The sequence below is a fragment of the Hakea prostrata genome, chromosome 5 (assembly GCF_041222555.1).
Source record: "Hakea prostrata isolate BN-2017 chromosome 5, UWA_Hpros_2, whole genome shotgun sequence".
Classification (NCBI taxonomy): Eukaryota; Viridiplantae; Streptophyta; class Magnoliopsida; order Proteales; family Proteaceae; genus Hakea; species Hakea prostrata.
The window spans coordinates 19,628,015-19,645,701 of NC_142604.1; the positions used below are offsets into that span (position 1 = coordinate 19,628,015).

The 17,687-nt window shown below is 39.2% G+C and overlaps 1 protein-coding gene across 1 annotated transcript in view; it reads left to right on the forward strand.

The window, feature by feature from the left end:
- Nucleotides 1–17,687, forward strand: part of LOC149015633 (uncharacterized) — a 101,883-nt gene that overhangs the window by 27,984 nt on the left and 56,212 nt on the right. The window contains exon 7 of the mRNA XM_089157458.1: nt 15,146–15,228. Within this exon, the coding sequence (XP_089013584.1) occupies nt 15,146–15,228 (83 nt within the window). The remainder of the gene's footprint in view (nt 1–15,145; nt 15,229–17,687) is intronic.

Sequence of the window (17,687 nt, forward strand, 5' to 3'; positions counted from 1 at the left end):
GGACAAAGGCAACACATCCAAAAACCTCAGGTGAGTCGGTAAAGACTGCTGTACCTAAAATAACATCAAGGGAACAACGTTGGTATAAGACTCGGCAAGGCATTCGGTTAATTAGATATGCCGCAGTAAGAACGGCTTCACCCCAAAACCGAAGAGGCACATGCATAGAAAACATAAGGGAACGTGCTACCTCAAGTAGATGTCTATTCTTGCGTTCGACAACCCCATTTTGAGGTAGAGTGTCGACGCAATTAGTTTGGTGTATAATGCCATGGTTTGCTAAGTAGGAAGGGAATGTGCCACTCAAGTACTCAGTTCCGTTATCCGTACGAAGGATTTTGATTGTCGCCCCAAACTGAGTCCTAATCATATTATGAAAATTTTGAAAGCACGAGAAAACGTCACTTTTTGGGTGAAGTAAGTAAACCCATATGGTCCTAGTACAACAATCAATAAAGGTAACAAACCATCTATGACAAGATACAGACACGGTCTGAGAAGGACCCCACACATCAGAGTGAATGACTAAAAAAGAAATTTTACTACGATTATCTGAAATAGGGTAAACATGCCTGGTCTGTTTGGCCAAAATACATGCCTCACAATAAAAATCATTCAAATTACATATTTTAATCAGATCAGAAAATAATTTTGACAAAATAGGTAAAGGAACGTGGCCAAGACGACTATGCTACTGTAATAAGGTAAAAAGTGCAGGAGAGGTGTAACTATAGACCGTAGAAAGAGCTGATGGGGACCCATCCATTAAGTAGAGCCCCCCTTTTTGTCTACCATTGCCAATTGTATGCCCTGTTTCCGGGTCTTAAAACACATAATGAGAAGGAAAGAAAGTTATTTTGCAGTTCATATCATGAGTAAGGCTACTAATAGATAAAAGATTAGCCGAAAACTTAGGAACATACATGACATTAGATAAGGTAATAGAAGGTGAACAGATAATAGATCCTTTCCCAGAGATAGGGGGGAGAGACCCATCAGCCGTTCGAACATTCTGAACAATAGGGACAAATGAATAAGTATAAAACAAAGTAGATGAGCCTGTCATATGGTCGGTTGCCCCCAGAGTCGATTACCCAGGAGGGATAAGTCAAATTGACATTGTGACAACCAAATATACTTGTGGGGAATTGTGGATCAACAGAGGGAACAATGACAGAGGCTATACTCACACTAGAAGTTGATACTGGAGAAGATGAGTCAAGTCTAGACATCAACTGGAGAAGGTGCTGGAGCTCATTTGAGGAAAGAAGTGTTGGAGTACTCAAGGTGTCAGAACGAGCTTAATTTGCAGATGTTTGATTGCTGCCCTTGATTCCATTTCTACCTCTTCTATGGGAATTTGTTGGACTTTCATACAACTTCCAACACTTGTCCTTTGTATGATGCTCTTTTCCACAATACTTGCACTTTACTAGAGGGTGAAAATTACCAAAACTAGATTTATTATTGCCATAACCAGCCACCAATCCAAATCTATCAGATGTTTGAGTGTGTACCATAGCTGTCCTTCGACTGTCCTCGGTATCTACCATGGCATAGGCTTAAGCCAGAGAAGGGAAAGGTTCTTTAGAAAGGATCTGTGTGCAAATTTGATCAAATTCTATATTCAATCTTGCCAAAAAATCATAAAATCTATGTTAACTTCCCATTGTTGATAGGCAATAGCATCTTCAGCATTCTTCGGTGTAAACTTCCCATAGAAATCTAAAGTCTGGTAATATCCCCGAAGAGTGTTATAGTACTGAGAAAGAGGAAGGTCCTTTTACTGTAATTGATGGATTTTCCGTCTAATTTCAAAGCATTGTGCATCATTGCCAACTTTGGAGCATGTATCTTTAGTAAATTTCCAAATAGTTGCCGCATCAGGAAGGAGGAGATAACTCTCTGTTATGCTAGATTCAATGGAGTTGATAAGAAAACCCATGACCAAGCATTCATCTGTATACCACTTGGAAAGTTGCAGACCAGGTGTGGAAGGTTTTGTAGAAGTCCCATCAAGATGGTCAGTAAGACCACGAGCACCAACAGCGAGGGAAACTGAACAAGACCATCTAAGATAATTTGTCCCATTAAGTTTCACAGTGGTTATCTGAAGCGGAGAAAACTCACAATCCTTATGAATGGATGACATGGGAGACTCTTCAGATGTACCAGATAAAGGAAATATGGGATCAGCCATCATCGTAAGGAGAAATTATTCAAATTTACAAATAGCCCCCTTAACTTTTTCGAAATTACAAAAGTCCCTGAAATTGTTAAAAAATGCAAAAAAGTCCCTGAAATTGTTGAAAATTGCAAAAAAGTCCCTGAACTTTTTTAGAATTACGAAAAAGTCCTTGAAATATTTTAAAAAATTACTAAACAGTACCTGGAACTATTCAAATATGTGGTGTTTGTTTTGCTAAAATTCACACATCCCAATGCAAATCATTCAAATTACATCGTTTAACTAAATTAGGAAACGATTTAGATTAGGTAGCTAATGGAGGATTACCAAGACGAGGATGCCACTAAAGCAAAATAAACAAAATAGGGGCAGGCGAATTAAAAGAAGTGACTATAGTCAACGCCAAAGGGGAGTAGTCTAGTAAGTAGAGCCCACTAGCACGTTTACCACTGCCAGTTGTATGCCCTATTTCCAAGTCCTGAAACACGCAATAAATGGGAATGGAAGTTATTTTTCAATTAAAGTCTTGAATATGACTACTAATTGTTAAATGGTTAGTAGAAAAATTGGGAACATGTGATTTAAAAGATAGTTGTAATGAAGGAGAACAATCAATGGTACTGTTAATGCAACCTATAGGGGGGGGGTTGAATAGGTTGCAACTAGTGGATTTTTCCGAGTTTTCGGTTTGATTGCAAGATTAAGTACGCAAATTTCCATATAATTGAGCAAAATAAATTGAACTTAAACAAATTTGCAAACACACAATCCACACACAAGGATTTTATAGTGGTTCGACCCTACAAGTCTACGTCCACTCCTTTCTCGGCCTCTAAAGAGATTTCACAAGTGATTCTCTTTTAATACGGTGGGTAGAGAATCAAACCCTTATAATCTTTGTTACGGGGCAAGAACACATTTTTACAATCTTTGTTTACAGGTAGGAGCACCCTTTTTACACTCTTTGTTCACGAGCAAGAGCTCCCTAAACCAATTCTAGTCTACCTAGACTTAGAATTGAAAATAACCAAATACAATAGTATGGCTAGAGATTACCTAACTAGGGGTGTGACACTTTACCCCTTTTGTAAGTGTGATGCAATGAGAGTTATATGCCCAAATAGAAATGATATGCACCACCAATAACCTTTCAAAATCCTTTTATCACCTCAAGCTTAGCTTCCACAAGCTCGCTTAAATGCCTTGGTATGTTCTTCAAGGGTGGAGTAAGAGTGAGAGGCTTGCAATTTGAGAGCTTGAGAGTATTTGGGGAGTAGATGATCAATTGACAAGATTCTAGCTCTCAAATGGGGTGAGTTAGGCTTATATAAATAGCCTTTAAGTACCTTAGCCCAATCCCCAACAGATAGAAATAAGAGCAAAATTTTAGTCCAAACGAATTGCAGTCTGATTAAAATATAGCCGTTGGAGCTCAGACGGTGCGTCTTCTATTCAGACGGAAAATTCATCTGAGCTCCTGTGACCAGACAGATGTTCGTCTGGGGCTAAATAGAATGCCTTCTGGTTAGACAGAAAATCCATTTGAGCTTTTGTGACCAGACAGATGTTTGTTTGGGGCAAGAGACGAAGCTCCGTCTACAGCCTAATGGCACAAGATGGGATATTACGGGGATTTAGGTCCTTCTAATTAACCCTTTGTCCTTGTATACTCTCCTAACATGTCCTAGGTCAATTTAATCACATAATGCACATGGTTTTGATGCAAATGAGTGTACTTACATTTATATATGCACAGAGGTGTCCTAGGTCTTAATTTGCTAAGTCTTCTTGCTTAAGCTCGAGTTGATGTTGTTGAATCTTCTTGTACTCCATTCGTCATGCTCATCTTGACTAAGACTTCGTGTCAATCTTGGCTTGGTTTCGGCCTTGACTTGGGCTTGGACATCTGACGATGAATTGGATTTGGTCCACTTGTTTCCATATTGAATTAGACATACATAATTCAATATAGCCATTAATAACTTGTTTTGTTATCATCAAAATTAATTGAGGCTAATGTGGCGATGCTGACATGGCATTTCCCAATAGGTACCTTTTCCAGAAATTGGAGAAAGGGAACCATCAACTATATGAACAATATAATTAGGAGAAACAATAGGATAAGAATAAAATAGAGAGTGTGAACCAGTCATGGGATCAGTAGCGCCAGAGTCAATAATCTAAAAGGATGGGCTCAAGCATACATTATGGCAATTGAAAAAAATACTTGAAGTGGAAGAGGGCTAAGAAGGGTTGACCGTGGTAGATATGACATTAGCAATGGACATCAGCATATCAACTGATGGAGATGCTAGAGTTCATTTGAAGAGAGAGGTGTTAGTGCACTAGAGTCATCCATAGTGGCTTTGTGGGTGCCTTTGTGAAGTCCCTCATCTGGTAGTATGACCTCCTCTGTAGGAAGTAGGTGGATTAGTATGGAGTTTCCAACATTTCTTCCATATGTGACATTCATTGCCACAGCAATCACACTTGATGGATTTATGAGTAGAGCAACTGAAGTCAGCACCAGAGTTTGACAGGTAGGAGTGGATGAACCATTGGAAGAACTGCTAGAGCCAACAACTAGAGCTAGCCTTACAACTGCAATAGTATGAATCATGGCATTCCATTGACTTTGTTTTGCTTAACCATAAAAAAAATGAAAAAAAGTAAAGAAAGGGGGGGAAGGGAGGGGGAGGGTTTGGGGGAGATTTTATTTTTCTTCCCACCCAAAAATTAGGTAAAAAACACACTTCTTTTCTTTTTCTTTGGTTGGGCGCCCCCTCCTCCCCCACAAGGGGGTTTTTTTTTATAAAACCCGGTTTTTTTAACCCTTTTGGTTGTTAGGCTCTTTTTGGTATCAATTCTCATTGTCTATTATGAGATTTTTTCATTGTTTTAAATGATTTGGCATCTATTATCATTTTGATTTTTATTTAAAATAATAGAAAAATCTCAAAAATTCATAATGAACTAAAAGTCTATTGTAGATTATGGGGACAATTCATTCTATTCATTTATGCGGTGGCAAACTTGAAATTTTAAAATCAAGATGGGGTTATAACGGTAAAAACACATTATTTTATAAAAGCCCCTCCCAAATCCTCTGAAACCCTAAAGCGAGCTCTCACTTCTTCTCAACTCTGGAGTTTAAACGGAGGCTGCTCGAACTCGCTCTCACAAACTGCGGCTGCTCAAACTCGCTCTCCTTCAAGGCTTCTCGTTACTGCTACTTCTCTTTTTCTTCTTAAGGTGTGTGTTCATTTCTTCTCGCATTTGCTTGAGGACCAATAATGATCATTAGAGATTCCTTTAATGCTACCCATGGCTGACTAACTTGGCTGAAGTTCTTTATCTGCTCAACCAGCTGACCATCTTCCTGAACGATAAATTTGGTAGGCACCCATCGTTATTGACCATCACATGGATTTCAGTGGGATTGTATCCCGCAGTGCTAAGTTTCTTGTGGGAAATGATAGAGTTGCAGAAAACCTTTTTATCTAACTGGGGCCTTGAGTTGGATTGGAAAAGGAAGAGAGTTGGTTAATCTCACCCCTGAGAGTGAAACCCTAGCCATTGGAAATCTCAATCCTTTTTCTCTTTCTATTTCTTGTTTTCTTCTACCCCTTTTTCTTTCCCCAGAGTCCATGACAGACAATTCTGGGTGGGTCGTCTATCTATTACTTGTTTCAACTTCCAAGACTAGCTAGCTTGCTGCCTCCCTTGAGCCTGTGAAACATATTTGGCTCTTAGGGATAGTTAAAGCTGTTCTAGATGTGGTAATTATTCTGGGTTTTCTATATTCTTGAATGCTGGAGTGTTTGGAAACGGGTTAGAGTCAAGCCACACATTGCCACACTCGGCCACAAGAGCAGCCATGCTGGTTCGGATCAACACCCTCCTTCAATGCTACTCGGGTATACGGTTCGAAATAATGGAAGCCATAACCAAGTTCCTAAACCATAACATCACTCCATGCTTGCCACTCCGTGGAACCATCACTGCTTCAGGAGATCTGGTCCCTCTATCTTACATCGCAGGGCTGCTAACAAGCCGTCCCAACTCCGAAGCAAAGGGCCCAGATGATAAATGGCTCGATGCTGCTGAAGCCTTCCGTGCTGCTGGACTGGAACGGTCAGGATTCTTCGAGCTGGGACCCAAGGAAGGTCTAGCCCTTGTCAACGGTACAGCTGTGGGTTTCGGTTTGGCATCTATGGTCCTTTTCGAAACTAACATCCTAGCCGTCCTTGCGGAAGTGCTGTCAGCCATATATGCGGAGGTGATGCAAGGAAAACCAGAATTCACAGATTGTTAAACTAATATTTTATTTGATGTATTTTTTTGGTAATTAATTAATTATTAATATTAAAATTAATAGGATTTTTTTTATTAATTTTCATTATTAATTTCTAGAAAATTTTCATTTTGACATACCAAACTTATTTTTCATTCCATAACTTATTGTTGACAAATGTCACCAAACCATTTGTCATTCTTGACCAATAATGGATTCTTATATTTATTTCTTTTAAATAGTCATAATAGACAATGAGAATTGATACCAAAAAGAGCCTGCAAGGAAAAGAAAAAAAATCCTTTCTTTTATTTTTTTTTTTTCCCCCCCACCCCAAACCCTATCCTCTTTCCCCCCCCTTGGAGTTTTTTCCCTTAGCAAACTTCCACAAAGCAATAGCATTTGCAAGAAGAGGGTTGGTAAAACTGCTAGCACCCATTGCAAGAGCAATAGACCAAGAGCATCTTAGATAATTTTTCATCTTGAGCTTAACAGAGTTCATCTGGAAAGAGGGAAAATCACGCCCACAGATAAATGGAGCCTCCTCCAGTTTAGATGAACCAGTAGATGCGATAGACATATTGTTGATCCATAAAACTCTTTTCAATAATTCAAACTTATAAATCCTTCTATTGATGGATTTACAACATCGTTGGTAAAAAGGACCCTTTGTGGGAGAAAAAAATGTTCAACACCACACGATCTAGGTCAGAGAGAGCAGCCAGTGACCTAAAAGGGTTGGCGGAGAAGAGGCGGAAGAGAGGAGGGCTTGTGAGAGGTAGGTTAAGCCATAAGAGGACTCGCAATAGGGTGGCGATGGTTTATGATGGAGGCGGAGGTGGTGGCGGTGGCCTAGGATGGTGGCAGTGGTCTAAAGATCTGGCAGAGGGCTGCTGGTGATGGAAAGGTAAGGTGATGGTGGTGTGTGGTGTCAAAAAAGAAAGGGAAACATTAGGTTTTGGGCTGAATTTTTTTTTCAAGACATGCGCGATATCAAATCCTGGAAACCATGCGCGATATCAAATCCTGGAAACCATAGGTTCTGATACCATGTTGAATGATTTGAGAACTTCTGACTTGAGTCAAGAAGACACAATTAGTCTTTATTTATAATAAGAGAGTACAAAAAGAATAGGAACTCCTGATGTGGGATATTACATAATAGTATCCTAGAGAAATTCTACCCCTTATACTCAGAGTTACAACACTAGGTGTGGAAGTGATGATGATGTTGAGATGGACGAGTGGCAAACTTGGAAAGGGAAGGTAAAGGACGACCTTATCCAAGCTAGTTATTAGAGTATTCCTGATTTTAGATAAGCTTCTAGAAACCTTTTTGAGGTGGTATGGCCATGGCCCCCAAGCGCTCCAGTTTGGATGAGTGACTTGGTTCAAATGGAATGTGCTGAAAGATCTAGGGACAGTCCTACATTGAAAGTAGGAAAAGTGGTGAGGAAGGACATGTAGAGTTGAGTCTTGTCACTAAACTTGACGTCTATTAGTTCTAAATGAAGGGAAAGGACCCGTGTAGATGACTTGGATTAGGTCATTTTTCTTTGTTTGGGGGGGGGGGGGACTTGTTGAGCTGCTGTTTTTCTTTTCAAGTTTGTTTTACTTTGTGTTGAGGGATTCATATAGCCAAACCCATTCAGGTTGGATAAGGCTAAGTTGTTGTTGTTGCTAATGCTGTCCAAGGCGAACAGAAAAGAAAATGCCATTATTTGTAGAGTCTTGGTAGTGGGATGATGAGGTTCAAACAGACACTGAGACTAAAAATGCTAGTTTTGGAACATGGCAAAGGACCAAGAATGAAAATGATATTCAAAGGTGTATAAATTTAAAATAAATGAAGCTTTGAAGGTTGTGGGAAAAGTAAGGGTGATGAATCTGAAAATCTTCATAACCATCTAAGCACAAGGAATAGGGAAGAACTATCTATAAAAATCTAAAATGAAGGAAAGGAAGACGAGACCTTGACCACGTGAGAGGTATTAAAAGTGAAGATGGTAAAGTACTAGTAAGGAATGAGGGCATCAAGGAGAGATGGGAAGGTTATTTTTTGCAGCCTACTAAATGAACGCACTTTGAGTAAATAGCGTCTTTGAAGACTGCACTCTTCATCCCAAGACCATATGGTGTTAAGAGTAAAAGAAGCTTTAATGAGGATAAAAGTAAAAAAGGACAAGGCCTATGTGAGATCCCAATATAAGTGTGGAAGGGCTTGGATCTGTGGTTATCTTTGCTTATCCAGCTGTTTCATAAGATTATGAGCAAACAAAAATTGCCAGGTCAATGGAGGTGACGTGTCGTGGATCCAATTTATAAAAATAAAGTTGATATCCATAGTTGCATTAGACAGGCATTTAACTAATGAAACTATGTGGAGAATAAAAGGAACGATTATAGAGTAATATAAGAGAAGAACAAATCTTGCTGCCCTGTGCTCTTGCTTAAATGAGTAGGCCCTCTTCCTCCACACTTGGTCCTCAACATTCTATTCCACCGCCCCTATGCTGACTTGAACCTCTCTTGTCATTATTTCCAGGCCTCTTCTAATGGCTCCTCCTAACACTACCCTCAAGATGGAGCATATATCAATCTTTCCCAGCTTGTTATGAATAAAATCAATCTTCCCCTTACCCAAAAATGTCATAAACTGTTGGTTGAGTTCTACAAGGAGTCCAACTCTATTAGAGTTTTTATTCATGTAAAGTTCTTATTACCCAAGTAAGGGTATTCATGTAATAGTGTGCTTTCTACTTAATTATAAATAGAGGGCCTGTGATCACATTGATCAATAAACCATTCTAGAATGATCAATAAGCCATTCTACCAACATAGTGTTTCAGAATTACAACCGGCTAAAGCAGGTGGAGAAAGGTGACACGTTACCACTTCAGTCTCCTGCCTCCAGAATTAGATTCTACTGTTCCCCTTGAGGTATCTTCTTCTGATCTTCCTATTGCTGTGAGAAAAGGAGTCAGATCTTGTACTCATCATCCCATAGCTAAATATGTCTATTATGACTCTTTGTCTGACTCTTACCGTGCTTTTATATCCTCTCTATCATCTATATCTGTTCTTAAAAGTTGGCAGGAAGCCTATGCTAATAAGAGAAGGAAGGCAACTATGGTAGAGTAAATGCAAGCAATGAAGAAAAATGATACTTGGGAGCTGGTTACACTTCCTCCGAGAAAAAAACTAGTGGGCTGCAAATGGGTGTTTATGAACAAACAAAACATGGATGGATCAGTCAGCAGGTTTAAGGCAAGACTAGTTGCAAACGGGTTTACGCAGACCTATGGGATTGATTATTAGGAGACTTTTGCCCTTGTTGCGAAACTGAACACTGTCAGAGTCCTATTGTCTGTAGCTGTGAACAAAAACTGAAATCTGCACCAACTAGACGTAAAAAATGCCTTCTTATATGGGGAGTTAGAGGAAGAAGTTTATATGGAAATCCCACATGGTTTCTCCGATGACAATATTGCAGGGAAAGTTTTTCGGTTGAAGAGGTCAATTTATGGATTAAAACAGTCTCCTAGATGCTAGTTTGGACGCCTCCTGAAGGCAATGACTTCTATTGGGTACAAGCAAAGCAATGTTGATCATACACTATTTTTCAAGAAGTCAGGTACTAACATCACACTTCTCATTGTTTATGTAGACGATATTGTCATCACAGGGAATGATGGTGAAGAAATTCAAAGGTTGAAGGACTTTCTTGGCAGAGAGTTTGAGATTAAAGATCTAGGGAAGTTACAGTACTTCTTAGGGATTGAGGTGGCTCGATCAAAAAAGGGTATATTCCTATCCCAAAGAAAGTATGTCCTAGACTTATTATCAGAAGTGGGAATGTTGGGGTGTAAAGCAGTTGATACCCCTTTTGAAGCTGGAGCTAAACTTAAAGAAAAAGAGGGAGAACCAGTGGACCAAGGAAGATACCAAAAGCTAGTAGGGAAGCTTATTTACTTGTCCCACACCAGGCCAGACATCGCTTATGCCATGGGGATAGTGAGCCAATTCATGCATGATCCATATTCATCTCATATGAAGGCTATTACTAGAATACTACAATATTTGAAGGGAACTCCTGGAAAAGGAATACTTTTGTCACCCACTGATAATCTAAGAGTAGAAGCATATACTGATGCTTGACTGGGCGGGATCTCCAGGCAGAAAGCAATTTTAGGTTACTGTATCTTTGTTGGAGGTAATCTAGTTACTTGGAGAAGTAAGAAACAAAATGTGGTAGCTTTATCCAGCACCGAAGCTGAATATAGAGCTATGGTTCGTGGAGTTTGTGAGCTACTATGGTTGAAAGGCTTGCTACAAGATATTGGAGTCCAAGTTCCAAACCCTATGATGTTTTATTGTGACAACAAGGCTACTATTAGTATTGCTAATAATCCATTACAACATAATAGAACTAAGCACATTGAAATTGATAGGTTTTTTGTCAAAGGAAAGTTGGAACAAGGGCTTATTTGCATGCCTTTTGTGAGGTCCGGAGACCAAGTGGCAGATGTTTTCACTAAGGGTTTGAAAGAAGGAGATTTCCTTCCTATTGTAGGCAAGTTGGGCGTGACTAATATCTATGCCTCCACTTGAGGGGGAGTGTTGGTTGAGTTCTACAAGGAGTCCAACTCTATTAGAGTTTTTATTCATGTAAAGTTCTTATTACCCAAATAAGGGTATTCATGTAATAATGTATTTTCTACTTAATTATAAATAGAGGGCTTGTGATCACATTGATCAATAAGCCATTCTACCAACATAGTGTTTCTCAACATAAATACATCCACAAGTTGTTCTGTAATCCTGACATGATTTGGGCTGATCAGTCCAATTTGCATCTTTTCTATGAGAAAATGACAGTCAATCTTAATATAATGCTTCGTCATCTCATAGAATACATGATTAGAAGCACTATGATGTGCTGCTTGTTATCATACCAAAATTTTATGGGAAAAGGGACTTCAAATCCCAATTTCAAAAACAGCTGTCATATTCACATTAATTCATAGATTAACTATGCCATGGCTCTGTATCTTGACTCAGAGCTTGAATGGGCAACCACGCTTTGCTTCTTGAGCTTCCAAGAAGCAAGATTCCCTGATGTAAACCAGGTCTAGGGCTAAATGGTAATCTGGTAACTTCCCTAGACTTAAGGTTTGCCCAGGAAATTCCAGAAAATTAGAAGAAAAATCAAAGGAACTAAGGATGATTTAAGACTATGGGTTGAAAAGGATCAACCTAAAATTATATGGGAAGGGTTTGGATGAAAGGGAAAATTAGGGAATGGGATGGGATCCTTTACTAGGTTGTAGGCTAACATACATATTACTAGGAAAGGTTTGGGGATGTCAAGAAAATGTTGCGGTAAAGGGAGGGATGGGTTGGAACTAGCAGCAAGTGGAGGGGATCTTCTTATTAGATTCTTTCAAGAATCCTAAGAATCTTGATTTTCATTCTTTCTTGCTTTCGTTTCTTCTTTCTTTTTCTTTCTTTCTTCTCTTGCTTTTTCTTCTTTCCTTTTCTGTTTTTTCTTTTCTGTTTTCTGCCACAAGATGAGAGACTCTGAGAGAGAGAGAGAGAGAGTTGAGAGGGAAATGGAAGTGGTCGTAGGGCAGGGCAGGGCAGGGGTGGGAGATGATCCTAGAAGGCTTGTAGGTCAGTGGAGAAGGTGTTAGGGGTCTGCTTAGGGTAGGGAAAGTTTGGGTGTACCTGGGATGGGTTTGGGCTGAATTCTGCAGATCGTATGCTTGCCGTGCTTGCTGTAGATGATTCTGGAAGGCTGAAACAGAATGCTAAAAGCGCAGGAACTATTGAAGAGATTTAAAATCGGTAGCTTTGACAACCGCAGGGTCCCCCCTTAAAGGAATCCTACCACCTTTTAGCAAAACACTCAATTCATTAATCAATACAAGCTTAAAATAACTTACATGAAGAGGCTATTTATAGCCAAAAATTAAAGACTCTGACTCAAAACCAGGATCTCCTTAACTAATGAGATCCAATTACAACTCATTACTCAATTTGGACTCTTATCCAAACTTAAAAGGGAATCAAATTACTACGAGATTACAACCCTTAGATTGGAATCTCATACTTTAATTTATCCTTTTAAGCACATACTAATTAGATAACTTAAAAGCAACCAACTTAGGACTCTTTCAAAGCAATTCAATTTGAAATAGAATGCTCCAAGCAAATCCTAAACAGACTCAAATTACCAAATTGGACTCAACTAAAATTCTGGAAAACTCTAATAATAATTTCAGAAATAAAATAAGACCAAATAAGGGCCAAAATACCCCTCATAGAGGATTCGGTCAGCCTATGGAGGCTTCTTGGATCCATCTTGTGGGCCCCATTTAGGATTTCAGACAGGGGGTCCCTATGTTCACATCATTCCCACCGTTGAATGTGCAATACCCAGTAGCCAATGGTTGATCTCCTACCAGTTAGAGGCCCCGCCTAGTTAGCCACAGAGACCCTTCAACTTTGCTATAAGCCTATAACCATGATTCCAGTACACAGTTCCTTTCCTGGAGCATTCTTGAGATATCAAAATACGACCGAACTGCATCCCATGTGATGTCCTATGTGAGGAAAGAAGCTAGCTTACCAAACTAATGAAAAGCAAAGTCTTTTATACTCCTCAAGATCTCCAAGTAAGCATCCCGCCATCAGGGACAAGCTTTGTCTTTTTGCCCATATGAGAAGCAATGAGCTTTGATCTAAGCATGCCTGTCACAGTTAGCAAGTCTAAAACATAGTTCTTTTGAGACAAAAGATACTATGTTTTGTGATTCAGCCACTTCAACACCTAGACCTTCATCTGAAACTGCGGCTGAAGGTAATTCTTCAGTTCATCTATCCCAAAAGCATTATCTCCCGCAATGATGATATCATCAACATATAAGCTGGAGAATCCTCCTACTACCAAATTATAACATGGAGTAGTTACTGTCAGATCTGGACAAATCAAAAGCAAGAACTACCTCAATGAAGCTCCTAAAGCATGCAGGCGGGGATTGCTTAAGACCATATATGGGCTTCTTAAGCTCACACACCAAGCAAAACTCCTCGGGAGCAAAATCCCAAGAGGTCGCTCCTGTGTACACTTCCCTTTGTGATATTGCATGCTGAAAAACATTCTTGATGTCAAGCTGAAATGGAACCAGTCATGTGTGGCAGCAAGAGAAATCAATAATTGGACTGAAGTTAGACTAGCCTTGGGGGAAAATGCCAAGATACCAATGCCATACACTTACATAGCTCCTGGCAACTAATTTTTCCTTCAGGCGAGCAAGAAGCTCATGAAGGTTCACTTTCGCAGCAAATACCCATTCACACCCAGTGGCAGTTTTTCCCTGAGGTAGGGGTAACAATCTCCAAGCATCAGTCGCCCTCCTCCATAGCTGTCCTCCATCCTGGATCTAATTATGCTTCTGCCATAGACTGCGACTCAACAGTGGCAATGAGGAGTTGCATGTGGATGAAACAAAACAATATAACCCTGAGTCAGAAATGGAGTGCTGTGTAAAACTTCAAATACCTTTCCAAAGAGCTATGGCAAATCAAGATCTGGAATTGAAGGGGTATATGCAAAGTGGGCATGGCAGTTTTAGGGAGGACAGGAGGAGCCGCATCCACATGAAATCGCTTGGTCTAAACCCAAACTGTATAGGCAGACTTTCGTTCACAAGTGTCTGTTGATGTCCCAGCTGAATTCTGTCTCCTCTATCTCCATTGTATAAGAATATGGTTATAGTTTTGAACAGACAGTAAAGTATGATTAGCTACCCTCCACTGTATTCACTCCAAAACCTTTGGTCTCCATAAAAATTTGCTCTGGTAAGGGGCTCCTTCTTCATTTGGAGTATTTTGGGACCTCCACCTCTGGTGAACACTCCCTATCCATGCACTGTTCCTCCACCTCCACTTCTTATCTTCACCATTCTTCTGCACCACCCCACTGTTTCACACTCATATACCTGGCTTCTACTTTCAATGCTTGGAGCAGCTCTTTGCCCTTCTCCTCCACACCCCAACACCAGCTGTGACCCCAGTTGTGGCCAGAGAAACCTATGTGAAGGGGCTGGATTCTGTCTTTTCTTTACTTCTCCGAAAAATGTAAAACATAGAGCCCCCACTACAATCTTTCCTCTCACTCCCCAAAAAATATCACACCCACCAGAGCTTGAAAGTTTTCACATCTCATCTCTCCCCTGCTATGATTACATTATTAGTTCTCTCTGGTTCAAAATTTTTCATCCTTGTGGTTAAGAAATAAAAATTAGATCCAACCTCAGATAATTGGTCCTGCATCAGCAACTGTCTCTGTGTGTGTTTTCTTCTGTGGGTGGTAAGCAGTGGTGAAAAGACTAGAATTTTACATGGCAGAGGATGATCTGACAGGAAGAAGTTCATTGCTATTACCATCTGTTGTCAACACAACATCACTTCATGATCATCGTTCGAGCTTTAGTTGACATTTTGGAGTTCCAAACATACCTATTCTTACTATCTAATCTGTACTATGACCATTTACATCTTTTAGTTGATTGTTATTTTACTTGATAACTCTGAGCAAGAATTCTACTTATATTATTCTGTTGACATATTGATTATTCTTTCTTTTTTTTTTACCGCAGGCAATTGATGATCGAACCATCGGCCATAATCCTGAGAGGTTGAGTTTATTGAAGGGTGGAATTGTATACAGTAATGCAGTTGTGTAAGTTGCATCATAAAGTTTTTTCTCTCTTTGGATCATAACAAGTCTAGCCATATTTGCTTTAGTTCATTGTTTGTCCCATTCACAAGGGCAAACAATTAATATTAGGTTAAAATTGGTATTTACAAGTTAAATTTGTTTCAGAAATCAGAAAATCATTTAAAATGTGTTAGTGAAGAAACCATATATTATTGCCATTGTCTTTGTGCAAATTGTTTTGTTGAAGAATGGGTGGGTGGAAGTTTTTGATATGATGAAATTTCTACTAAAAGCTAAAGACTAGTAAACTGCCCTGGCATACTTCCAGGCATGGTACTAAATCTCATGAGATCTTGGTGATCTCGAGGCTGGCGAGAAGAGTTAAAGGGGAAAAATTCATGTAGTCAAAATCTCGCCGAGATTTCATCGATATCTTGCCGAAATCTCAAGACGAGATGTGTTTCATCGAAATATTGTATTTCGAGGTGGGGGGATGATTTTTTAAATAATACACCATTTTGGGCGAGATTCCGCTATTTCGAACAATATTTTGCCATACACACTCTATCTCTTGCTTTGCCCCAGATCCTTCTTTTTTCATATTTTCTTCAAATCTCAACCATTTTGAGTTATATCTTCTTCAAGTCTTGTTGCTCTTGCCTTAATTTTGCCGGCAAATGCGTTGTTTTGGTGGATAAAGCCTTAGCCCTCAGTTCACCTACTTTTAGGAGGATTGAGGTATAACCGTACAACATTCCTCCCTTAACTAATTTTTTTTTGAAAGCAGGTTAGATAAGATAGTAGCTCAATGAAAATAATATATGTTGAATACCGTGTGCCGATCTGTGAACTCACATTGTTGAAATTCTTTTTAGCAAAGTGGATTATTTTTTAATTTTTTTTGCGTTCAAAGATCTATTTTTATACTTCAAAAATCTAAGAAATATATAATATACAGCTTGTATGGTGATGGAATAAATATATATTGAAGTTATGGGACGATCTACGGCCTCACAAAGTCAAAATATATTTTTACACCCAATAATTATTTATTTTATCTTTAAAAATTTAGTATAACAATTATATAAACTATAAATTGTTCTAAGACAGAATCAATAGTAGCAGATAAATTTCTAGATTTACTTTCTGTTTTTGTATTTTCCTTATTAAGGGTACATTTCTTGGGATTGCTTACTTTCCTGTAAGATTCCCACACTAGGAAGATTTAGTTGTTTTGTATTATAAATAAAGCTCCTATTGTGTCCTTCAGACACAAGTTAGGATTCATTCAATTCTTCCGACATGGTATCAGAGTAACTCTGATCCATCATTGAGCACCACCTACTCTTTCGCATCCTCCACCATGTTCTAAATACAAGAAGAAAGAAAAAAGAAGAAGAAGAAGGAAGGAGGAGGAGGAACATTGCCTCCACTTGCAACCACCAGCAACTATTGAGCCCTTTTTTCCTTCTTCTGCCAAATCCTGTACACACCACATCTATCACTGCAACCACACTAAAAAACAAACCAGAAACGGTCGCCTCCACCATCAGCCAGAACCATTGAACCTTCTTCTTCTTTTTTTTCTTTACCTGCTACCACTCTTCTTCCTCTTCATCCACCATCACAACCTGAAACCAGAAAATCTATCACCTCTTTAAACCTAAAACCTCTTCACCCCTTAGACAAGAGACAATTCAATCTGTTTTTTCTTTCTTTCTTTTTTTTAATCAACATTAATCCTACTTCTTCTTCCGCTTTCTTCTGCTTCTGCCTTCTTCTCTGCAACTCATTGATTGAAAATACAAAGATTGAAACCAAAGCCATTGACCCATTGAACCCCATTGAACCGAACAGAAAAACAAGACCAATGAACCCATTGACCCAACCAAACATGCTTCAATCCATCAAACTCATTTAGTGTTGCAGGTTTAGAAGGCTGCTTTAATTACAAAAGAAGGGCAGATATGAAGTTGCCTCTCCATGTTCTAAGATTTTTTTCTTTCTTGAACCATCCTTTTTTAGTTATTTGTGGTGGTGAGCATTTTTTTTGCTCCCACTAAGCCTATTTTTTCTCAGTAAGTGATTTTTTATAGTTCCTACAATGGTCGATCCAATTACCCCTGCCTCTTTTGGTACATCTGGTGTTGGATCCTCCCACTTCATCTATTTCTCGGAATTGTGATTTCTCTCCCTTCTAGATGACCACTGTTAAGCTTAATGGGACAAATTACTTTTGTTGGTCCCATTCTGTCTCCCTTACGGTTGGTGCTTGTGATTTGACTAGCCACCTTAGAGGAACCTCTATCAAGCCATCTTCATCTGGTACAAATCAAGATAAGTGGGTAACTGACAAGTGATTGGTTATGGGATTTCTCCTTAAATCCATTTAACCAAGTATAGTAAAGAGTTACCTTCTTCTTCCAGATGCTGCCCCAATTTGGAAAGTTGCCAAGGAAATATATTCTATAGTGGGCAAT